At 55.8% G+C, this 24,571-nt stretch overlaps 2 protein-coding genes across 2 annotated transcripts; both read right to left on the bottom strand.

The window, feature by feature from the left end:
* Positions 1–1,740: 1,740 nt before the first annotated feature.
* LOC102459548 (perforin-1-like) lies at positions 1,741–13,519 on the bottom strand. The gene is made up of 5 exons (XM_075928666.2): positions 13,416–13,519; positions 11,879–11,971; positions 10,639–11,100; positions 5,935–6,520; positions 1,741–4,903 (listed from the first exon to the last, which is right to left on the bottom strand). The coding sequence occupies exons 4-5, from the start codon at positions 6,465–6,467 to the stop codon at positions 3,781–3,783; spliced, it is 1,656 nt and encodes a 551-aa protein (XP_075784781.2). The 5' UTR covers positions 6,468–6,520; positions 10,639–11,100; positions 11,879–11,971; positions 13,416–13,519; the 3' UTR covers positions 1,741–3,780.
* A 3,208-nt stretch (positions 13,520–16,727) lies between these two features.
* LOC102459189 (perforin-1-like) lies at positions 16,728–23,999 on the bottom strand. Its single transcript, XM_006134358.3, has 3 exons — positions 23,898–23,999; positions 19,107–19,692; positions 16,728–18,716 (listed from the first exon to the last, which is right to left on the bottom strand). The coding sequence occupies exons 2-3, from the start codon at positions 19,646–19,648 to the stop codon at positions 17,582–17,584; spliced, it is 1,677 nt and encodes a 558-aa protein (XP_006134420.3). The 5' UTR covers positions 19,649–19,692; positions 23,898–23,999; the 3' UTR covers positions 16,728–17,581.
* Positions 24,000–24,571: the final 572 nt, after the last annotated feature.

The following is a 24,571-nucleotide window of genomic DNA, read 5'->3' as shown; positions in this document are numbered from 1 at the left end:
ATGGTTGTCCAGGGCCTGGAACTACTCCCACTTCTCCTGGCATGCTCCAGACAGGTATGGATCTCGTGGGGAGGGGGAGGGTCGCGAAGAGAGGAGCATCAAGGCAGCTCGTCAGCTCCATGATCTCCTACCCTACATTCTGTATCACTGCATCTCTCCGCTGGTGGGCACCCTGGTGCAGTACAGGCCAAAGAGGTAGGTGTGCTCCTTCCCCACATCCCACCAATACTGTGTTGGCTGAAAGCGCACCACAGCCCTGCACCCCACAGAATGAGGGGGGTCCCTCTCGGGGTCAGTGGGTGGCCACGCAGTTGAAGTCTGAGCCCCGATTCAGAGAGGGCTATCACCGCGGCAGGACAAGGGCTTCTTCCAGGTCCAACCAACCAGTCCACGGCCAGTAAGCACGGGTAAGCAGTCTGTCTCCTCGTTCAGGAGGGGTTCAGGCACCTTGGCGGGGAGACTGCCAACCAATCAAGGAGTGGCAGGGGGAACGTGGACCCTCCCTACACCACGGCACTCCAGCCCAGGGCCCTAATAGCAGCTGATAGTCAGCTGCTGGGTCAGCAGGGATCCAGTCCAAAACTCACTGACCTGCTAGGCCGGGGTCAGCGGGGTCCACACCACAGCCAATGGACCCTCAGCCAGTCGAAGGTCGGCTCCAATTCTCCCCTCCATACGCTGTACCTGGCTCGGTGGTGGGTCCTTCAGGCCGTATGGGTTCCCCCTTCAGCTCTGGCTCCTCGGCAGGCGGGGCTGGGGAGGCTTCTGGATCCATGGCTGGCTGGGGAGCGAAGGATTTTGGCTCCTTCTCTGGCAGGCCCCCCACTGGCCTTGCAGGCCGACCCTTTATATCACTGGCCCCGCCCCCGGCTTCCTCCCAGGTGAGTCATCCAGGTGAGCCCACCATGGCTCAGGGAGGGGCGTTTGCCCCTTGGGGTCAGTGGGTGGCCGCTCCAACCCCTCACCGGGCCAGCTAGACTGTCTGGAAGGATGCCACGGAGGCCACATCCACGTGCAAGCTGTTACCCAACCGCCGATAGGCCAGCCCCGGCCTCGCCGAGGTGAGAAACGGTGGTCCGAGAATAGGGCCAGCCAAACAGGGAGGGGTGGGCCCAGGCAAGATGGAACTGGAAAGCCAGATACGTTCCATGCAGGAACGGGGCAACTGACCGACCTCCCCCTGGACCGAGCTCACGGTGGAACCCTTGTCCGAGCGGTGGTCACGCCACGTGCACCCGGGAGGGATCAACGATTCTCCCTGAGCTTATCCACAGTGGCCTCCCTGTTCTCAGTCCCGGAGCTGTCCCGCTGCTCCCCACTGGTATTCAAATCCCTGCCCAGGGCCAGGCGCGCGCGCGGATCCGAGGTGCCAAGGAAGCTGGACGCCCGATGAAAGAAATGCACCGGTTCCGGGCCTTGGGGTGCAGACATGGATGAGCGTCAATGCCCGCCCTTGCGTGTGAGCCTGGAGGTACAGCAGGTGGGTCTCCTGTGGGAATATCGCTGCGTCCCCTCCCTGCCTAAGGAAGAGGGCGCCAGGTTTCCCAGCGAGGGCTGGGAAGGAGCCTCATGGGAAGGGACAGAAGTCATGGGAGATGGGGGACTGCTGATAGGCCACAGGATGCTTCCTCCCAGTCCCCTTTACTCTGCTCTGAAATACCCCATGGGTGGGGGGACTAAACGGACGCCTCCCAGTGCTGGAGAGCGAGCTGCCTCTTGCCCTGGGAGCCACGGCTGTGCACCAGTGCAGCTTGTGCTGCGATGCAATGGGGGTCGAGGCCTCCCAACCTGCCTCTGTCCAGCAGCTGGGCCCTTGAAACCACCCGCAGCCCACAGAGACGGGCAGTTGGCAGCCGCTAGTGTTTCCAAGCCGGCATTGCACCCGCTCGTTTCTACGCTACAATGCGGTGCAGCCCACTGAGGTTAGAAGAATTACAAAGGCTTCCAGCTTAGAAATATGCTTTCAGAAATGTTTATTGAAGCAGGGAGATACATTCTCAAAGACCTAGAGACCTGGAATGCCCCCAGAAGCAAATCGTTTTGCAGTGAAGCTGCAGAGTGCATGGCTGTTTTCCAGACTGGAGATATTTAACTTGTAGTCAGTAGGGTTCAGAGTTAACCAGTATCCCTCCATTACTAAGGTGCACCATGAAGCTATTGATCTAGACATCCAGCAGACACAGGTAGGTGTGAGTGAAGAATATGTTTTCATCCTTCATGTAGGGGGAATACACCCTTCCCGATGTGATCCGAATGCAGTGCCATCTCCTTAACGCTGCTGACAGCAAGAATCATAGTCCATGTTGTTCTGGGTGTTCACTCTGACTCCTACTGATTATGAGGGGAAATGTCATCATTTCTGATGGCCAACTGAGCAGAGAAAAGCCAGCTGAATGGTCGGTGCAGCCTGTGAATTCACGATCCCATAACTAACCCAAGAGAGATGGATAACTGTGCAAAGCAACAGAAACACAGTTAGGGACCAGCCCGTAAGGTCCCTCTGGAGCCCAGCCCACCCGCTGTGTGTTTAGAATCACGCCCATTTCTGGAGAGTGTTCAGGTTTCTTCAGAGTGTTAATCACTGAAGCCACAGTGAGACATGGCTGAGCTGTGCACCTTTCAAGCGGCTATACCAGACAGAGAAATAGAATGGGTGGGGGTGGGGGGATACATGGGGCGGAGGATGGGTAGCACAGCATGTCGGTTGACTAATCGGTTGGCATTAGGACATTACTTAGGTCATCCGTTGGATGGTTAGTTGCCCTGGATGTATTAGATCAGTGCTTCTCAATCCACCGCCTGTGGGTCGCTTTTGGACCAATCAGCACACTCCAGAGGCTCATGTGACATCCTGACGGACATGCAGATAGCGCCCAACTATACTGTGGATGTGGTCCATATAACAGAGAAAAATGCACATGCTCTCTCAGTGGTAGGCTTAGAATAGGATGCACACAGTGGTCAGTTGGCTGGACGGATGCATTGGATACTTCATTTGGCAAGTAGGCTGGATAAGCTAAGTACATCTCTTGATTGGCTGGTTACATTGGAGCCACTCAATGCTTTCGGTGATTAGCTGACCGGACATTTTTATTTAAAAAAAACACATTCATTAGTTGGCTGGCAGGCTGGCATTTCAGATTAGCGTCTCTAGAGAAATTCATTGGTTGTTTTCATGCACTGGAGAATTCATTGGTTGGTTTGTTGTGAATGTTGTATACTCTACCTAAATTCATCAGTTGTTTGGATGCATTCATTGGTTGGTTGGTTTTGCATGTTGGATGTACTAGATACAGGCATTGGTTGGCTGAATGGATGGACGGAGAGATATGGGGGATAGGCAGGATATGTTCTTTGATCTGTTTGGTTGGATGGATAAATTGGAGACTCTGTATCCCGTTGGTGGTTTGTTGTTTCAATAAGTCAGATAAAGTAAACACAGCCATTGGTTGGTTGCTTAGCTGGCAGTTGGCTGGATGGGGGAGCAGGTGGACTGGTCGGATGCAGTAGATTTGTTGGTTAGCTGGATACAGTAGATGGTTATTGGATGCAGTGGGCTGCTGGATCCAGAACAAGCGATTTCTGCTCGGCTATTTCCCCAGATGGAGTTGTGAGGATGACGGGCTCACAGGAACAGACAGACTCTTATAGGCACAGCAGACACAGACAGGAGCAACAGCAAGAGGCGTCTGCAGAGTGGGAGCCAGGAAATGCTCGGACAGGGAGCGCAATTGATCAAAGCACACCCAGGACCCTCTCCGACCCCCTAGCTAAGGGGGCTCACCAGATGGCCTTTGCCTCCTTCCCCTTGGCTGTGCTCCTCCGGGGTGGCTGAGAGACATAGTCAAAGCAGCTCCGACCCCCGAGGTGGGGCCCACAGCGCAGGCTGTACTGGAACCAGACGCGGCCGTGGTTCATGTAGCAATCCTTCTGGTGGGGCCCCCCAGACTCCAGCTCGATGTCACAGCTTCCCAGTACATCATCGTCCCACTTGTTGTCCTCGTCCCAGACCTGCACACGGATCTTGCTGGCGCTGTTGAGGCGGACGGTGCCAAAGTCCAAGTGGACGTTCCAGGTGGGATTGTTGTTGTTCCAGATGGTGCCAGTCCGCAGCTCCTTGCTCTCAAAGATGACCTTGACGAAACCATCTGTAGCAGTAAAGTAGTCCCCCCACAGACCACTGGCCTTCTGCACACTCACCGTCAGCTTCCCCAGCCCACGTTCCCGTGAGCAGCACATGGTGTTGGTCACGGTGTCCCCCGGGCAGACACAGGAGCAGGGATCGTGGGCGCTGCGCTGGGTCCCTGGGGGACAGCTCTGGGTGCAATTCCTCCACAGGGCCCTCTCAAGGATGTACTTACTCACCGCCCGCTTCAGCTCCTCCTGCTTGGGGTCGTCCTGCTCTACCAGCATGTGGATGGGCTGCAGGGAATAGGACACCAGGCCGGGGCTGGATTTGAGGCTCTCCATCCAAGCTGAGAAGACTTTGGCGTCTTGTCCGGAGAACAAGATGTCTGTTGTGCTGTGTCCTCCCTCCACCTCCACGTGACGCTCCCGATATGTCTCATGAAAGCTCCTCTGAACCTTCCTCTTCTTCTTGTCCTCCTCACACTGGTTGTACCCACCCTTAGCTGAGCCAGATCCAATACTCACAGACGACTCCCCACTCAAACAATCCTTGATCTCGTCAGCTGTCAAGCTGCTCAGTGCCGCTTCGCAGACCCGCACGGCTGTCACGTCCCGCGCCCGGCCCCCCAGCTGCACCTGGGACACGTAGTGGGTGCCGTAGTTGCTGATGAGTTGCTGGTACTCCACCTTGGATTTGCTGTCGTACTTCTCCGGGAGGTTCTCCAGCGCCTCAGTGAAATGGCTGGTGAGCGGGGGCGTCTCGCTGACCCGGAACCTGCCCAGGGACACAAGGTGTGGAGTGAGCTCAGCCTGGCCGGTCAGCTGTGATCGTTATTGGCACATCCTACGGCCCCGGCCAACCCATGAGCAAAGGATTAAGCATGTGGTTCCTGCTCAGAGCAGCATCCCCAGCCTGCTGCACCCACTGCCTTGCTGGGAGCATTGTCAGCTGATGGACGTCCCATGCTCTGGCCATGGCTGGTCACCAGGACCCTGACACACAAGAGAGGAAAATCCCCCCTAGCTCTCCAGCCCCTGCCCCCTGTCCCATTCCCGGCCTTCGTTGCTGGCCAGTCCCCTTCCCTGGGCCCAGCTTGGAGATATGGTGTCATTTTGAAGGGAAGAGCCCTATTCTCCATTCCCCATTCCCCAGTACCAGTCATTCCCCCGCCCTGGCACCTCGCAGAGGGGAAAAGGCCCGTGTCCAGGAGCCAGCCTGTCCTGCCAGTAACTCCACCGGCAGCAGGTCACATGGGCCCGTGATACCCAGGCTCTACCGACACTCAGGAAGGCGGCCTGGCCTCACCAGCCTTTGAGCAGATGGGCTGGTGGCGCCATGCCCCGGAGAATGCACAGGGAACAGTTCGTGGGGGCGGAACCAAGCTCCCCCACTCTGCCGGCCTCCCCCTTTGCTCTCCTACTGCTTCTGCAGGGCCAAGGTAGCTATTGGATGGTGGAGGGGATGAGTGGAGATGAGGTGTACTTTAGGGGAGACGGTGGGGCAGACATGCATATGTATAGGGAGGAGGTGCAATAGTGGAAGAATGGGGGCTGAAGGAAGAGCAGGGAGGGAGATTCTGGGAGGGGCTGCAGTGTACGTGGGACCTGAGGCATGAGTGTGGAAGGCACCACCCCGCTAGAGGGGAAGTTGGTGCCTATGTCTGCTTGGACCTGTTCTGGGCACCACCAAAAATGACACAACCCTGGTGCCCATGAGCACCCCCTAGGGGGAACGTCCCAAGCACTGTGTGCTGTGGCTGTGACCCCCATTCCAACTGATCCCTCCCGACCCTGCCCAGCACTCACTGGTAGTAGCCGCAGGAGACCTCGTGGCTCACAAAGCTGTATTTGTCCTTCCGCGATTGCTCCACCACGAAATTGGCCAGTTTGGAGTGCGATCCGGCCAGCTCCACCTGAACATTCACTTTGGGCTTCACAGGCACGTCCAGCCCCACCTTCCAGTCGTTCTGCACCGCGGACGCCGCCAACTGCAGCATGCTCATCCCCGACTCCTTCACCGAGCTGCTGAGTTTCTTGCTGCACAAGCCTTGGACCCTCCAGTCCACCGCCGCCAGTGGCAGCCTCTGCAACTGCCCGCCCTGCAGCTGGTTCTGGCACAGGGTGCAGGTGTCATCAGGGTCCTGCCAGGTGCTGCTGTCCACCAGGTAGGCTCCCTTCCTGGCCATTGTGGTCACATCGATGCCCTCACCAACGAGGCTGTGACCAGGCACAAAGGCCGTGTGCTTCTTGCATTCATTGCCCGTGTATGTTTGACATTGGGAGGAAGCCCCAGGGAGGATGAAGAGGAGAAGGGGGAGGAAGGTACCAAATCTAGGCATAGTTGAAATGACGGATTTCCCCACCCAGGAGGGGCCACCAGCCTCAAAACCTCCTAGAAGGAGAGACACAGAGAGGTGCAGAATTAATAGCAATGCAGTAGCAGGCAGTTCCATAGGTTAACACCATTGTAGACACACCCACCTACCAGCCATGACATCAGCCATGTTCTATATCAGACTTACGCAATCTTTCGGCTGTAGGGACACTGGGGGTTTTATGGAGATGATGTGATGCTGTATGTGCGTGTTTACCTCCAGACAACCTCAAATGCAGCATTCCCCTCCCCTCTGTTTTCCAGGTGTTGCAATACCAGCACTAACCATAAGGGGGCGGTACAGTTTTACATGGCCAATGAGAGCCTGCAATAGAATGGGTGATTGCAGCTCCCTACTGGGCCACGAGAGGGCGGTGCCCTAGAGCCCAGGGCCTGTAATTGGTCGGTGGCTTGCAAGAGCTTGGCCCCCTGGTGGTGAGGGGGAGTTTGGGCCATGAGGGGCTGTAGAACCTCTGGGGGCCCCCTAGTGGCCATGGTGATGTTTAGTCGCTGCTGGAGGGTCGTTTTCTTGGGGTTCTCATGGTCGGCATCAGCCCCAACATCTGGAGCTGCCGCCTTCATACTTTTGCCCTGGGTCAGGCCCATGGGCAGGACACTTCCTACCTCCCCAGAGCAGCCCCATGGGCCCTCCCAGTTTCATTTCCTGTCCCCTGGCTTCTGCCCCTGAAGCTCTCACCCCTCGCTCTGCCTCCCTCCCCCCACTGACCACGGGGCTGCTGTGTGAAATGCAGATTTGAACGGGGTTGTGAACTGAGGCTGGGAAATATATCGCAATGGACGCTCAGCATCCTGTGATAGCGGCCAACTCAGGGTGGAGGGGACAGGAAATGTCTGAACTCAGCTCGGCAGCAGCAGGGAGGAAAAACAAACCTGAATATTGATGGCTTGGATCTGTCGGTGCCCTGCTTCTCCAGCCCTGGGGCTCCCTCCCTCCCCCACTCTGCCAGTGCCCCTTTATCTTGACCTATAGCCCCCTACCAGCCCAGCCCTGGGTTCTCTCTGCCTCCTCCCCCCACTCTGCTAGTGCCCTAAATCCTCACCTGCAGCCCCCTGATCGCCCAGCCATGGGTTCCTGCCCCTCACAAACTCTGCTGGTGCCCCCACTCTCAATCTGTTGCCCACCTGCTGTTTGCCAGCAAAAAAACCAAACAGAACGACATTGCCAGCTGCCCCTGAGATGAAATAGAGCAACTGAGTCCCCTGGCTATCAACAGCAGAGCAAGTTGGTCTAGTGGCTAGAGCATTAGACTGAGAGTCAGGACTGCTGGGGTCTGTTGTTGCTCTGGCAGAGGAACGGAGTCTAGTGGTTGGAGCAGGGGGGTGCTGGGAGTCAGGATTCCTGGGTTACTGTTCTGGGAGGGGTGCGGGGGTTAGCCCCTTACAGGGGGAGAGCTGGGGCCCACAATCTTGGCTGAAGTCTGTGCTGTAGCTGCCGTAACAGCCCCCCAGTTTTGCCTGCAATGTGTGTCTGAGCTTGGGCTCCCTGCTCTCAGCCGCAGACTGAGCTGTGAGCTTTGCAATAGAGTCCCCCATTGTGGGCAGGCTCTGAGTGGATGCGCCTTTTCAGGTTTTTGTTGGGGGGGGGGGAAGTGCGAACTGTTAATACCATTGTGGAGGAGGGGAAGAGAGTGAGAGCAGGATGGAGGGGGACACACTGAAGACAGCAGCTTCAGCAGCATCACTAAGCTTGCTCAGTACAAGCAAAGCAGCAAACTGGGGGAGACCAATCTTATTGGTTCCCCTCCCCCAAATACATCACCTCTTTCTCAGGCTACTAAGGTGTCAGAAAAACTCTGTTCTTTTTGCAGACAACTGAGCAGTCAGCTGACAGAAGCCCTGTATCTAATTCCTATACAAAAGAAATAAAATAAAGAGTAGACCTAGTCCTCTCTAACATATGTAGGAAAAATATGTGGCACTTTAAAGACTAACACATTACAAAGACAGCCTTCCCAGCCACTGATAGCCAAATTAACCCTTTTTGACTTACAATAAGCTATTTCTTCCTTCCTTATCTCTTCCTTGCCCTTCATTCCCACCTTCTGTCCTAATATCTGATTTCTCAGTTCATCATTTCTTTACTTTCTTCATTGTATTCCTTTGTTACATATGGTCATGCAAATTCAATTTCAGAATATGAGCTGAGGAAGTGGGTCTGGCCCCAAAAAGCTCATCATCTAATAAACCATCTTGTTAGTCTTTACAGTGCTACAATTTTTTTCCTTTTCTGGAGGGAGAGAGACCCTGTCAGGCCTCCTGGGTTCTCTCTCAGCTCTGGGAGGGCAGTGGGGTCTCGTGGGTCACAGCGAGAGGGCAGATACATTTCAGTTCTATGTAAAAACACCGAATGCCCATACTGGGTCAGACGCATGGTCCTTCTAGCCCTGTACCCTGTCTGTCAATAGCAACTCAATGCCCGGTGCTTCAGAAGGAATAAACAGAGCAGGCAAACATCATGGTCCATCTTCTGTCACCCATTCCCAGCGTCTGTCAAACAGAAGCAAGGGACACCATCTCTCCCCATTCTGGCTAGTAGCCACTAAGGCTGTGTCCAGACTCAGGGGTTTTTTCGAAAAAAGCAGCCTTTTTTCGAAAAAACTTCACCTGCGTCTAGACTGCAGCCGCGTTCTTTCGAAATTAAATCGAAAGAATGCGGCTTTTCTTTCGACGGTGGTAAACCTAATTCCACGAGGAAGAACGCCTTCTTTCGAAAGTGCTCTTTCGAAAGAAGGCGTTCTTGAAAGCAAACAGGCTTTTTAGAAAGAGAGCATCCAGACTCACTGGGTGCTTTCTTTCGAAAAAGCGGCTTGCTTTTTCGAAATTCCGCGTGCAGTCTAGACGCTCTCTTTCGAAAGAGGCTTGCAGTCTAGACATAGCCTAATGGACTTACCCTCCTGGAATTTATTTTGTGTTTATTGGAATCATGTTATAGGTGCCTCCAGATCCTGGCAAAGAGTTCCACAAGCTGACAGTGAAACAATAATTTATTTTGCAGGTTTAAAATCTGCCACCTGTACATTGAATTGGGTCAGCGTCTCGTATTGTGTTCGTGAAGGAACGAATAACATTTCCTTGTTCTATTTTCCCCACACATTTCACGATTCTCTAGATCTTTGACATATCCCCCCACCCTTTAGTCATTTCTTCTGCAAGCTGAAAAGTTCCAGTTTTCTCAATTTCTTCTCTTCCTTACCCCCAATGATTTCTGTTCCCCTTTCTGTACCTTTTCCAAATCCAATGTCTCTTTTTCTAAATGGGGTGACCAGACCTGCATGCAGTATTCAAGATGTGGGTGTACAAAGCCATTGCACACCACGCAGACGTTGCCAGGGAACGATCCACAAGGATTCCAAGATCTCTTTCTTGAATGGTATCGGTTATTTTGTATTTGTCAACTAGATTATACTTTGCCCTGTGCATTACTTTACACTTATCAACACTGAATTCCCCCTGCCCTTGTGTTGCCCAGTCACCCAGTTTGGTGAGATCCCTTTGCAACTCTTTGCACTCAGCTCTGGACTTTGCTGTTTGGAGTAGTTGTGCAGTATCTGCACATGCTGCCACCTCTCTGTTTTCCCCCTCTCCCCCTCCCACACACTTTGGAAGAACATGTATACCTTTAACAGCAGGGATCCAAATGCAAATCCTAGCAGCACAAGACTCATTTTTGCTCTTTTTTCTCCCCCTCATCTCTTTTAAGTGGAATTCCCCTCTCCTGCCTCTGGCAGTGTTTTCATGATGATCTAAGGATCCGTCAATGACTGGAATGCCCAGCCTTTTCTATCCTTAATCACCTGCCTCCCTCTTTATATAACGAACTCCCTGCCCCAAAGGTGAAGCTGCAAGCAGCTCAAATTCTGTTGCATTTAAGAGCTGCCTCTAGAGCCAGGGCATGCAGCTTTAAGGAGACCTCAGGTATGGAATCTCAGGGTTCAAACTTCAGGAGAGCTACTGAAGCTCCCCCACATAGCACCCTTGGGTCTGAGCAGTGCTCGGTGTGATGGGGTCCCCAATCTCATCTGGGGTCTGAGCAGTGCCTGGCACGCTGGGGTCCCCGATCTCGGCAGTAGTTCCCGATCTTAGCCAGAGTCTGAGCAGACCCACCGATCACTCACCTGCCTCCGCAGCTGATGGGTCACCCTCCCGATGACCTGTTGGCAGCTAAGACCGGGCTGTGTCTCTGCTGGGAGAGATGCACTTTGTAGGTGAATTAAGTAACAGCCAAAAGTCTCATGATTTCTTTTTATTGCCTCAGATGTGGTCAGTGGGAAACACCCACAGGCTGCTTTTACGTGGACTCCCAGGTCCCTCAAACAAAACATACTGAAATTGGTTTGGGCTGGACCTGAATCAATGGCTCATGAAGAAGAAACAAGCAGTGAGTTCATGCATGGGGTCCACCAAAAAGGCCCCTTTCCTGCCCTCAGCTTCCAGGTTGTGCCTGGGCACGAAGGCAGTATGCTTCTTGTACTCTTCCTTCGTGCACAAGTGGCATTGCGTTGAGACCCTGGGAGTGGGAGAAGAGAAGCAGCAGGCTCTGGGCACAGCTGGGAAGGGATGTTAGTCTCTGAACCACCCTGTCAGGAGGAACACAGAGAGTTCCTGCATTAACAACAATCCTGTAGTAGGGAGTTCCACAGGTTAACATGCTGTTAAAGTTAAAACCCCACTGTGCTCCCCAAAGCAGGACCCAAATACCACTGACATTTGGAGTCTGGGTACATTGTGCTCCCTCTAACCCGTAATGAACACCTTTTGGTTAGCTTCACTGCAGTTAGCCCCTGAGTTCACCTAGTCCAACATCCTGGCCCCTCCCTGCCATCCTGGATCAAACCCAGGGCCTATTATATCCAGTATACTTTTCTCACCCCCCCCCTTCTTCCCAGAGGCAGATGTTGAAGGTGGGGAAAACTCTCAGGCACAGGATGGCCCAGAACATGAGGGAAGCTCATGACATTGCAAACTGCCCCTGAGCGAAATAGATCAACTGTGTCACCTGCCTATCAACGAGTGGACAGCTGGTCTAGTGGGCAGAGCATTGACTGAGCGTCAGGACTGCTGGGGTCTATTCTTGCTCTGGCAGGGGAGTGGGGTCTAGTGGTTAGATCAGGGGAGCTGGGAGTCAGGATTCCTGGGTTACCGCTCTGGGAGGGGAGTGGGGTCTAGTGGTTAGATCAGGGGAGCTGGGAGTCAGGATTCCTGGGTTACCGCTCTGGGAGGGGTGGGGGTGAGTGGCTCAGAGGGGGAGGGCTGGGACTACAATCCTGGTTGAAGTCTGTGCAGCACCTGACGTAACAGCCCCCCAATTTGAACTCTGCTGTGTCTGTGCATGGGGGCCAGAGACTGAGTAGTCACCTTTGCAGCAATGTCCCCCATCTTTCACCTGCCTCCGGAGCGGAGCTCTAGTTTGGCCCCACGACCCACCGGCAGCTGGGACTGGGCTGTGCCCTGTGGGGAGAGATGCACTTTGTACGTGGACCAAGTCCCCACTGAAAGTCTCATGTTGTCTCAGTCCTCCCTGTGCTCCCCATGGGGCTCGGCTCCTGCCCCACTTCACAGCCCAACCACATCCCTCTGGGCAGGAAGCTGTGGCCAGCACAGACACCTCCCGGGGTGTGAGGAACTAGAGAGGCCCCAGGTGGAACCCCAGTGAGACAAACCCTGCAAGGTCACATTGGGGCCAGCCCTGCCGGCCAGGGGAGAGCAGACTCCAAAGCCGGGGTCCCTCAGCCCCTAGAAACCTCCGTGCTTCCCATCAGGGGACGGGGCTCACTCCTGCCCCCCATTGCTGGTCGGACCCTGATCTCTGCTCCCCCATCTCCTTGCCAGGGGTCACCCCCATCTCCCTGCTCTCTCACCCCAACCCCCTACCCCCTCTTCCTGCAGCTCGTTCCTCCGCCAGGCTGCCCCCACAGTTTGCTCTTTCCTGTTGCCCCGTGGAGCTCACAGACAGGCAGAGAAGAGCCCCAGAACCCAGGGCGGGCAGAGCCCTCAGGAGGCATCGAGTCCAGCCCCTGCCCAAAGCGGGACCCGCCCAACTCAACCATCCCAGCCAGGGCTGGGTCAGGCTGGGACTGAAACACCCCTTGGACAGAGATTTCCCCCCCCCCCCCCGGAACCCAGCCCAGGGCCTCCCCACCCGCCCAGGGAAAGAGTTTTTCCCAATGTCCCATCCACACCTCCCCCACTGCAAGGGGAGCCCATCGCTCCTCCCCCTGCCCCCCTGAGAACAGCCTCTCCCCAGCCTCTCTGGACCCCCCTGCAGGGAGCTGGAGGCTGCTCTCGGATCCCCCCTCGCTCTGCTCTGCTGCAGCCTGAACAAGCCCCAATCCCCCCGCCCCCCGGCAGGGCCGTGTGTCCCGACTCCAGACCACAGGAGGTGGGGGAGGGGGACGCTTTGTACCCCCAATACCCCCGGGAACCCCCCATTCACCACTCCACTGGGGCAGTGTGGGGCTTGGCACAGCAGATGCCTTGTGACGGATTTAACCGAGGGGGGGCAGGAAACAGGAGCCTTTTCGGTCAGGGCCGGGGTCGGGAGGGACAGTTGAGAGGCAGGACTCGTGGGTTCTGTCCCCGCTCCAGGAGGGGCCTGGGAGCCCAGAGATCCCCCCCCCCCCCACCTGCTGGTGGCGACCGTCCCGGGCCCGGCCGGGCTGAGGACCCAGGCGTGCGGGGAGGGGCAGTTCTGGGGGCTCCCCCCGCTGACTTCAGAGGCGCCGTGTCCCTGCAGCTGCAGCAGGAGGGGGGTGTGGGAGCTGTGGCCCCCGCCGCTCTTCCTGCGCCAGCAGCTCACACGTGCGGCTCGAGCCCTGCAGGGGGGCTGCAGCCAGGTCGGGGGGGGGGGAATCCCCCCGCCCCTTGGCTCCCAGCGCGGGCTCCGAGACTCCACCTGCTGCTGCAGCGGGCGTGCGCTGCCGGAGGCCACCTGGATCCCGGGCACCGAGCCTGGGCCAGTGACGTCAGTGGACTTTGCACGTGATTCCTCCGGGGCGGGGCGGGGGGAGGGGCGGGGAATCTCCACGTGCTTCTGCCCCACCCCACTGGGGAAAGCGCTGTACCGCGCCGCCCTGCCATTGGCTGCAGGCGCTGCCCCGCCGCTCCCATTGGCTGGGGATGGCGCGCACTGGGAGCTGCGGAGTTGCCTGCTCCCGATTCCAGGCAGAGAGCCGGGGGTCGCCTCATTGCGCCCCCTCACAGAAACTCCTGGAGGTGACTGCCCCCCCCCGACCTCTGCCCCAGCCCGCAGCCCCCCCCGCCACACACTGCACCCCCTCCCACATCCTAACTCTCTCCCACAACACCCCAACCCTTTGCCCGAACCCTGGGCCCCCCCACACCCTGCACCCCAACCCCCTCCCACACCAGCACCCCAACCCTCTGCCCCAGCCCTGAGTCTCCTTCCACACCCTGCATCCCAAGCCCCTCCCACACCAGCACCCCAACCCTCTGCCCCAGCCCTGGGCCCCCCCACACCCTGCACCCCAAACCCCTCCCACACCAGCACCCCAACCCTCTGCCCCAGCCCTGGGCCCCCCCACACCCTGCACCCCAAACCCCTCCCACACCAGCACCCCAACCCTCTACCACAGCCCTGAGCCCTCCCACACCCTGCACCCCAACCCCCTCCCCCACCAGCACCCAACCCTCTGCCCCAGCCCTGAGTCTCCTTCCACACCCTGCACCCCAACCCCCCCCACTTCCTAACCCCCTTCCCCACCAGCACCCGCAACCCTCAGCTCCAGGTGAGTTCCTCAGCCTACAACCTCTGCCCTAGCCCCCCACACTAGCACTGGCCCTGAGCTCTGCTCCAGCCCTGAGCCCCCCCACACCCTGCCTGCGGCCCTCTCCCAAACCCCAGCTCCCACACCCTGTACTCCAACTCCCTGCCCCAGCACTCACTCTAACTCTCACCCAGATCCCACACTCCTGTCCCAACCATCTTCAGAGCTCCCTCCTGCGCTCAGCACCCTTTACCCCAGAGCCTGCACCCCCAGCCAGATCTCCCTTCTCCTCCCCACTCCAACCCTCTGCCCCACCAGAACGTTCCCTCTCCTCTCCACTCCCCCCCCATCACTCTTCCAAGAAGCCAAATGGGTATCGACGGTGTTACTCCCTGCAATCAGATTATCGCTTGCATTGCGCTGTGACTGGCTAGTCACTGGCCATGGAAGGGGGTTGCCAGGTGACAGGATCTGTGCAAAATTCAAGTGACTCTCCCCCCTGCGGTCCCCCAGGCCGGGCTATAGGATGAATTTTTGCTTCTCCCTCCAGCATCAGGACTGGCCCGTGGTCCTGGGAGAGCGACACTTGGAGACGTCTGTGTTGGCCCCTGGGTCTTGTCAATGTTGCAGTGTCCTTATTGGCCCCACCCACCCTTCATCTACCCCCCTCCAGGTCCCACCTCTGCCCATGCTGCTGCCCCCGGCAGCTTGGGGTATTGTCCAGGGCGCTGCAGCAACTCCCAGCCCAGGGAAGGGCTCAGGCCCAGGCGGCAGTGGGATGGAGGTGGGCCGTGCCAGCTAGGACCATAGACCCTGCTGGGGCTTGCTCTGAGGTCACTGGTGTGTTGGGGGGCAGGGAGAGAAGGGGGGAGGAATGGGCTAAGGATTGATGCTCTCTGGTCCAGATGCATCTCAAAGGCATCCCCTCCAGCTCTCTGGAGCTGCTGTACCTGTCAGCTGCTACACAGGATCTAGCTTTCACTCTGGGGGCAGATCTAGAGCTCAGCCCTCCCCCCCCCAAACTCCTCTGCCAACCCCTTCCCTGCACGGCCAGGACTGACACGCAAGTGCAGTTTGCTGTCAACCATTGGGTGCTGCAGGATCCAGGCTGCCACCTGCTGGAGGGAATCGGAGCTCCCCATTAGCGCCGAACTATCACTCATTCCCCAGCCTCTGGAGCCAGGCATGTCATGGGGCCAGGTCAGAACCAGCGCCCCCTAGTGGGGAAAGGCCCCATGTTCCATTCCCCAGCCCGTCCCTCTGCCTTGGGGCCAGATCAGAGCTGCTCAGTTCTACCCTAAAATGGGGTGCAGCTCAGTGAGATTAGAAGAATTACAAAGGCTGCCAGTTTAGAGATATGCTTCTGCAAATGTTTATTGAGGCCGGGAGATACATTCCCAAAATCTAGAGACCTGGTTTCCTCCCAAAAGCAAATCATTTTTCAGTGACGGTGAAAAGCTGCATGGCAGTTTTGCAGGCTGGATATAGTTAACTTGCAGTCTGTAGGGTCCAGAGTTAACAACCCTCTTTCACCAGTTAACCATGGAGCTGTTAATATAGACTTTCAGCAGATGCAGAACTGGGTGAGCCAGGAAAGTGTTTTAACTGCACTTTCCAAAATGATAGCAATGCAGCACCACCTCCCTGAGCTTGCTTACAGCCTAATCAATAGCCGTGTAGAATATCCTCATATCTGATAACTCTGAAACCTACCAATGGCTAGTAATATACCCTGTGTTGCCCGTCTGAGCAGGGAACATGAAGTTGGATGGTAGATGGGCCCTGCAAGTACAGGATGAGAGAACCATCAGGGATGAATTTCCTAATGAATCCTTCCTCTCGGTGCCCAGCCCATCCATTGGATATCTAGAACTCTGCCCATGCTTGGTGGTTTCTGAAGATGGTTAATCACTGATGCCAGAATTGGGAAGGGCTGATCTTTGGAACGTATGTCCTGTTTTCAACTGGATGTACTAGGTTGATCATTACAGTGCGTGGATGGATCCTTGGAGAGATGGATTAATAGCACTGCCTACACAGATTTGTAGACTGGATGCGTCTGTGTGTGTCATTCACAGAGGACATGTGAATAGCAAAAGAGGGAAAATTGCCTTTACAGTTCATTAATCAGTTACAATCCTTAGTCAATACTAAATTGATCGTATTGAATTTACTATATACGTTCATTGGTTGTTTGGCTGGCTGGCTTATTACATTGGATGATCTAGATACAGTCTAGAGGGCGAATAAAGAAAAGTTATTTATTAGTTCCCATAATAGAAGAACTAGAGGACACCAACTGAAGTTAATGGGTAGCAGGTTTAAAACTAATAAAAGAAAGTTCTTCTTCACACAGCGTGTAGTCAACCTGTGGAACTCCTTGCCAGAGGAGGCTGTGAAGGCTAGGACTATAATAGAGTTTAAAGAGAAGCTAGATAATTTCATGGAGGTTAGGTCCATAAAAGGCTATTAGCCAGGGGATAAAATGGTGTCCTTGGCCTCTGTTTGTCAGAGGCTGGAGATGGATGGCAGGAGATAAATCGCTTGATCATTGTCTTCGGTCCACCCTCTCTGGGGCACCTGGTGCTGGCCACTGTCGGTAGACAGGATACTGGGCTAGATGGACCTTTGATCTGACCCAGTACGGCTGTTCTTATGTTCTTATGTACAGTCTTTGGTTGTTTGGATGCTCTAGATACGCTCATTGCTTGATTGGTTGCACAAGCTACACCGGCTACTTGGATGTACATAAGATATTGGTTGAATACATCAGATGTAGGTGAAACAGACACTGACAGGTTGGCTGAACAGATTGGATGCATTGGTTGGCTGGTTGGCCAGATACGCTAAATATATTTGTTGGTTGGTTGGCGAACTGGTTTTTTTTTCACATTGTATACGCTAATGAATTCATTGGCTGTTTGGAAGCAGTGGATACATTGTCGTTTGGTAGGATGGAAGGATGTGGTGCATACACAGGACACATTCTTTGGTCGGTTGTATGGATACACAAAATTGAGTTGGTGATTTGCTGGTTGAATAAGTCGGATGAACTAAACACTACCATTCCCCAGCAGGGAAGAAGGCAGATAGCTAGGTTGCAGGCAGAAGGAACATACCTTACTTAGTTTCTTGGATGAATACACAGGACACACTGCTCACAAAGATCCAGAATGTGATGGGCTATTTCCCCAGAGGGAGATGTGAGGATGACAGGCTCACGGGAACAGGAGCAACAGCATGAAGCGTGGTAGAGTCAGCAAAGCGCAAGCCAGGAAATGGTCGCTCAGGGAACGCAATTGACCAATGCACACCCAGGCTGCTCTCCGATCCCCTATCTAAAGGGCTCACCAGAAGGTCTTTGCCTCTTCCCCTGGGCTGTGCTTTGTGGAGGTGGCTGGGAGACATAGTCAGAGCAGCTCCGGCCCGTGAGGTAGGGCCCACAGCGCAGGCTGTACTCAAACCAGATGCGGCCGTGGTTCAGGTAGCACTCCTTCTCGTAGGGCCCACCAGACTCCAGCGGGACATCACAGCTTCCCAGAAGGTTGTCATTCCACTTGAAGTCTTCGTCCCAGACCTCGACCCGGAACTTGCTGGTCCTGGTGATGCGGACGGTGCCATAGCCAAAATGGACGTTCCAGGTGGGATTGTTGTTGTTCCAGATGGTGCCGGTCCGGATCTCCTTATTCTCAAAGAAGACCTTGACAAAGGAATCAGTTTCACCAAAGAGGTCCCCCCAGAGGCCGCTGGCCCTCTTCACGGTCACCGTCAGCTTCCCCAGCCCACGCTCCCGTGAGCAGCACGAGGTGGTGGTCACAGAGTCCCCGGGGCAGACGCAGGAGCAGGGGTCGTGGACGCTGCGCTGGGTCCCTGGGGGACAGCTCTGGGTGCAATACCTCCACAGAGCCCTCCCTTGGATATACTCACTCACTGCCCGCTTCAGCGCCCCCCGCTTGGGGTTCTTCTGCTCCACCAGGCTGTGGATGGGCTGCAGGGAATAGGACACCAGGCCGGGGCTGGCTTTGAGGCTCTCCATCCAAGCTGAGAAGTCCTTGCCATCCTTCCCAGAGAAGAGGATGTCGGTTGTGCTGTGTCCTCCCTCCACCTCCACGTGGCGCTCCTGATACGTCTCGTGGAAGCTCCCCTGAACCTTCCCCTTCTTCTTCGCCTCCTCGCACTTGCTGTACACACCCTTCTCCAAGCCCTTTACGACACTCACAGCTGCCTCCACGCTCAAACAGTCCTTGATCTCGTCGGCTGTCAAGCCGCTCAGCGCCGCTTTGCAGACCCGCACGGCTGTCACGTCCCGCACCCGGCCCCCCAGCAGCACCTGGGACACGTAGTGGGTGCCGTAGTTGCTGATGAGTTGCTGGTACTCCACCTTGGATTTGCTGTCGTACTGCTCCGGGAGGTTCTTCAGCGCCTCAGCGAAATGAGAGGTGAGGTGAGGGGTCCCATTTACCCATAACCTGCCCAGGGACACAAGGTGCAGAGTGAGCTCAGTCAGGCTAGTCAGCTGCGATCATTTTCTGGGCAAACTAAGGCTCCAACCAACCCACAAGAAAGACTGCAAGCAGCTGGCTCCAGCTCAAAGCAGCCACCTCCATCGGACGACTCACCCGACTTTACTGGGGATATTGATCTGTAAGTAACCCCCCATATTTATCCAGTCCCAGAGGGGAGGTGCCGCTTAGAGAGGAAGGACCTCATCTCCCGTTCCCCTCCCACTGAGCCAGCCCATCACCCCGTCCTGGCCCTGGATTGAAGCCAGCGCTGCCTACAAGGGAACGTCCCAAGCACTGTGCTGTTGCTGTGACCACAGTTTCAGCTGAGCCCTCCTGACTCTGCCCAGCACTCACTGGTAGTAGCCGCAGGAGACCTGGTGGCTCAGGAAGTTGTATTTGTCCATCTGCGCATGTTCCTCCAGGAATTTCGCCAGTTTGGAGTGCGATCCGGCCAGCGCCATTTGGACGTTACCGTTGGGCTTTGCAGGCATGTCCAGGTCTGCTGTCCAGTCGTTCTCCACCACGGACGCCGCCGACTGCAGCATGCCCATCGCCGACGGCTGCACCGAGCTGCTGAGTTTCTTGCAGCACAAGTCATGGGATTGCCAGGCCATCACAGCCAGCGGCAGCCTCTGCAACTGCCCGCCCTGCAGCGGGTTCTGGCACAGGTTGCAGGTTCCGTCCGAGCGCTGCCAGAGGTTGCTGTTCACTAGGCTGATCTCCTTTCTGGCCATCATGGTCACATCGATACCTATGCCAAGCAGGCTGTGCCCTGGCACGTCAGCCGTGTGCTGCTTGCATTCATTGGCGGTGCCCGTGTGACACCGGGGGGATGTCCCAGGGAAGATGAAGAGGAGGAGGGGAACAAAGGCACCGAATCTGGGCACGGCTGACATGCTGGTTCACCTGCCCAGGAGGCGCTGTCGGCCTCTGAACAGCCCTGCAGAGAGAGATGCAGAGAATTGCAGAATTAGTGACAATCCACTAGCAGGCAGTTCCATAGATTAACTTTAGTAGAGACAGAGACATCCACCTGCCAGCCATGACATCAGCCATGTTGGGTAGCACCGCTATGAAAACTCTAGGCTGTAGGACTCCTGGAGGTGTTACCTCATTTGCATGTTTGACTACTGATGACCTAATCTGAATCAATGCCCAGCTCTCCCCCGTTTCCTGAGACTGTAATACCAGCACTAGCCATGAGGAGGAGCCACAGTTTCATGTATAATGCAAGACTGGAGCAGTGCAGGTCCTCCTGGGGCCACTAGAAGGCCGTGTCATGTGGCCAAAATCCAGAGCTGGCCATTAGTGAGGTGATGCAGTGGCTGGGTGTGGCCATGAGGGCCGTTGAAAGCAACCCAGGCCCCTGTCTTGTGAATAGCAGGTTGGACAGCGGGCGAGAGCAGCCAGAGCCTGGGCTACGCTAGCCACTAATGTCCTGTGGCCCAGTTGGATGCTCAGGCCTGCCTACCATGGCCCCACACACTGCTCAGAGGGCCTGGCTGCAGGGGGCCAATGTGTCTCTGTGCGGGTCCTCTTGGAGTGAGGGGGGTATGTGGGTCTACGTCGGGAGACCCAAACACCTTCCCTGACCCTGAACTTGCGTCTGCCCCCAAACCTCCTGCCCCCGGTGACAACTCTCTCCTGCACCCAAAAGCCCTCCCACCCCTGCCTGCACCCAGGTCCCTACCATGGAGCTCCCTCCTGCACCCAAACACCCTCCCACCCCTGCCTGCACCCCAAACCCCAGTGTGGAGCTCCCTCCTGTACCCAGCCTCCCTCCCAAATACCATAATCCCTCCAGGAATATAGCAGAAAAGTGCGGCCCATGACGACACCACAGATTCTTGAGGTGACCTCCCCCATGCAAATTACAGCTGGGGTCCCCTAGGGGCCAGGCAGAGAGGTGGGTTTGATTCTGATTAACCTCTCCTGGAGGGTCTCTCTTCTGGGGTTTCCCATGCTCAGCATCAGCCCAACATCTGGAGTTGCCCCTTTTACACTGGAGAAAGGTGTCAGGATGCCCTTCCACCCCGGAACAGATCCTGGGCTGCTCAGTGTCCTACTCCCTCCTTTTTGCCCCGGGTTTCTCCATGGACCTGTCTAGCCCAGTATCCTCCCCTCTCTACTACCCCACAGCAGACGCTTGGGCTCTTGTAGCCCAGTAGCCTGTGTGGCATTATTGGCTCGGGAGATGAACCAACAAACCATTCTTGCAAGCCGGGGTCCATGTCTGCGCCGCATCGTGTGTAAAGTGGGCCCAGGGAGGTGTCGACTGGAAGCTGGTGATTTGTTGATTCTCTTTTCACTGCTCACATGCCTGTGTCGTTTTTGTGATTGAAGTGATGAATATTGGCTCTGTACTTGTATTTCAAACGTTTGCGTCCTGAAAACATCGACAGGGGGCTTGGCCTATCCACTGAGGAAGGGTGGCTAGTTAAGTGAAAAGCAACCTGACTGACAGTGAGCCTGAAGTGGTGCCAATCCACATCTGAGGCGTTTTGTTGTGAAGGTGCTGACCAGTACGTAGCCATGGCTGCTGCCTCGGCAGGGCTGAGTCCTGCATGGACAGGGGACGTGCTCCGCTTGGGGGACACTTTCACACAAGGAGAACAATGGGATTCCCTCCACTTGGGAAGGGGATAAAGCGGGCCCTGGGGGTTCCTCCATTTTCTTTTTCGTTCCAACTCATCACTTCTGGAGCATCTGTGCTATGGACTGAGCCCAGAAGGACTGATGACCCTGTCTAGCCAAGGATGTACCGCAGAGATGGATATCTCCACAGATTATGCCATCTCTGTTACAAACCTGCACCAAGAATTTTGCAATGGGCGTATGTAATTGCTTTCATTTAGCAATTGTACTTTCAACCATTAGGCTGTGTCTAGACTGGCCAGTTTTTCCAGAAAATCAGCTGCTTTTCCGGAAAAACTTGCCAGCTGTCTACACTGGCCGCTTGAATTTTGGCAAAAGCACTGACTTCCTACTGTAAGAGATCAGTGCTTTTTGCGGAAATACTATGCTGCTCCCGTTTGGGCAAAATTCCCTTTTGTGGCAAAGCGTCCGTGCCAATCTAGATGCTCTTTTCTGAAAATGCTTTTAATAGAAAACTTTTCCGTTAAAAGCATTTCCGGAAAATCATGCCAGTCTAGACGTAGCCACACTGTCTCTTCCTTAATAAACCTTTCGATTGTAAATTCTAAAGGATGGGCACAGCGTGCCCTTTGGGGTAAGATATGAGGTACAAATGAAGCTGGAAATGTGTCTGGTCTATTCGTATCAGAAGAACCCGTTTGGATTTGATGGGCTTGGTTTTCCTAATCTTTTCACCTGTGCTGCTGTGGGAAATGATGGAGATCTGACGTGGGTTCAGCTTAGGTGTGAGCCTGTATCACAATGGGGCATGCTGGGGCAGGAAGGGGGGAACTTTGCATCCTGAGGTGGCAGCCGGCTCGGACTGGAAGGGATAGTAAATTTGTGGACTTGCCGCAGCAGCACCAGGCAGGAAAAACACATTTGAATATTGACGGTTTGGCTCTGCCGGTGCCCTTCCATCCCAACCCGCAGCCTTCTGCTATCCCAGCTCTGGGGTTCTCCCCACCTCACACTCTGCTGGTGCTCTTGGATCCCGCCAGCTGCCCCGCTGTTCGTGGCCAATACAAAATCAAAGAGCCTGAAGTTGCGAGCTACCCCTAGTAGGAAAGATATCAGCTGTGAAATGAATTATCAACAGGGGAGTGGCAGTGTGTCCTAACAGCTAGAGCACTACACGGGTCTGCTATTGCTCTGGCAAGGGAGCGGGGTCAGAGGGTTAGGGATGTGGGACACTCGGGTCTATGATTTGGCTGAGCTCTGTGAAGCATTAGGTGTGAGAAGACCCCAGTCTCAATGGGGGGAGGGGACTGTGCAGTGCCAAGAGAGAAGAGGTCCCTGATCTCAGCCACTATCTGTGCAGAAGCAGGCACAATGTTATCCCGGCTTTGCCGGCATCTGAGCAGCATCGGGGTTTAGCTCAGGGCTACTCAACATACTGCATGTGGCCTGCAGCCTGTTTGCGGCCCACGGTGCGGTTTGGGTTTACGCAGGGCTCAACACGCGGCCCGCGGGTGGGAGCCAAAACAAAAAAGTCGTCACTAGAACAATCTTCTGTTGAGATGTGTTTGAGCCGTTAAATTCCTGGACTGTCGTTGCTCACTAAAAGTGCTGCCCTATGGGTGGAAATTGGGTAAATGTTGCATTTTATTAAAATCACTAGACCTGACTTAAACGGGGCCTGTGTGTGGTGCAATCTTGCCTCAATCTTTGCGTTCATGCCCGTCAGTGTGAAAAAGCTATTTGCATATATTTGCATAAATATTAGTATGTATATGCAACCCTACTTAAGTTGCGGCGCTCAGCATGTGCTGTGAGTATCCCTGTGGCCCCCAGGGCTTCCAAAGTTGAGTAGCCCTGGTCTAGCTCCTCCCAGACTCGGGCAAGACACAAAGGTATGTTTGAGCCATGCCAGAGATGGAACATACTCCAGCCACACGTTCCTGACCATGTGGCATGAAGGAGTCCCCCATCTCGGCTGGTCTGGGCAGCACCCAGAGCAAAGGGGTCATTGATTTCTGCCAGGGTCTGAGCAGCACCTGGCGCGATGGGCCCTGATCTCGGCCAGGGTCTGAGCAGGGCCCGGCGCGATGGGCCCTGAACTCGGCTGGTCTGAGCAGTGCCCGGCATGATGGGCCCTGAACTCGGCTGGTCTGAGCAGTGCCTGGCGCGATGGGCCCTGATCTTGGCTGGTCTGAGCAGTGCCCGGCATGATGGGCCCTGATCTCGCCCAGGGTCTGAGCAGTGCCCGGCATGATGGGCCCTGAACTCGGCTGGTCTGAGCAGTGCCTGGCGCGATGGGCCCTGATCTTGGCTGGTCTGAGCAGTGCCCGGCATGATGGGCCCTGAACTCGGCTGGTCTGAGCAGTGCCCGGCGCGATGGGCCCTGATCTCGCCCAGGGTCTGAGCAGTGCCCGGCATGATGGGCCCTGATCTTGGCTGGTCTGAGCAGTGCCCGGCATGATGGGCCCTGATCTCGCCCAGGGTCTGAGCAGTGCCCGGCATGATGGGCCCTGATCTCGGCTGGTCTGAGCAGCCCCACCCATCACTCACCTGTGTCAGGAGCCGAGCTCTGTTTCAGCCTTGGGGGCTGTCTGCAGCCGGGGCTGGGCTGTGTCGCTGCAGGAGGAGATGTCTCTGCCAGTGGATCCAGGCGTCACAGACTGTCTGCTGTGTTCTCACTGTCTCTTTATGCTGTGCTCAGCATCTCGCTCCCGCCTCCATTCACACCTCTGCCACAGGAAGCTGTCGCCGGCCATTGCTGCACCCAGGGCAGCTCGAACACTGCCCTGTGGGTCTCACCCAGGTGTGAGAAGCCGGAGGAGCTGCAGGGGTCCCTCAGGGAGAGACACGCTGCAGGGAGACTTTGGGGCCCCTACTGCCGAGTTGGGGACAGTGCCCCTAGTGCCACTGTGGGGATTCTGGCCAACCCTGTCCGCCCAGGAAGAGCAGCCACAGCTTGTACGGCAGCACCTCATGGATCCCGCTGTCAATCCAGAGCCACCCCACCGGGCCCAGCAGAATCAAGCCTGGCTTGGGATCCCTGGTGCATCCAGAATCACCCCCCACACTGACCCCATGGGGGAGGCCAGGCCAGGGGTGGAGAAATGGGCACTTGGTGGTAGTGGGGAAACCACGACGGTGGACTGCTGTTCAGCAGGTTTGAAGTTGACTTTTCTCTCTTGGTTCCCTGGTGTTTAGTCCTGTCCACCCTTTAATGTCCTGGG

This window comes from Pelodiscus sinensis, chromosome 5 (assembly GCF_052426305.1).
Source record: "Pelodiscus sinensis isolate ZL-2025 chromosome 5, ASM5242630v1, whole genome shotgun sequence".
NCBI classification, from domain to species: Eukaryota; Metazoa; Chordata; order Testudines; family Trionychidae; genus Pelodiscus; species Pelodiscus sinensis.
This window is presented reverse-complemented; position numbering and strand designations above follow the sequence as displayed.

Excerpts from the sequence above, each read along its gene's own strand:
- LOC102459548 (XM_075928666.2), bottom strand. The coding sequence starts at position 6,467 with ATGCCTAGATTTGGTACCTTCCTCCCCCTTCTCCTCTTCATCCTCCCT. Across the intron at positions 4,904-5,934 it reads GTCTCCTGCGGCTACTACCA|GTTCCGGGTCAGCGAGACGC; the intron begins GTGAGTGCTGGG and ends GTCCCTGGGCAG.
- LOC102459189 (XM_006134358.3), bottom strand. The coding sequence starts at position 19,648 with ATGTCAGCCGTGCCCAGATTCGGTGCCTTTGTTCCCCTCCTCCTCTTC. Across the intron at positions 18,717-19,106 it reads GTCTCCTGCGGCTACTACCA|GTTATGGGTAAATGGGACCC; the intron begins GTGAGTGCTGGG and ends GTCCCTGGGCAG.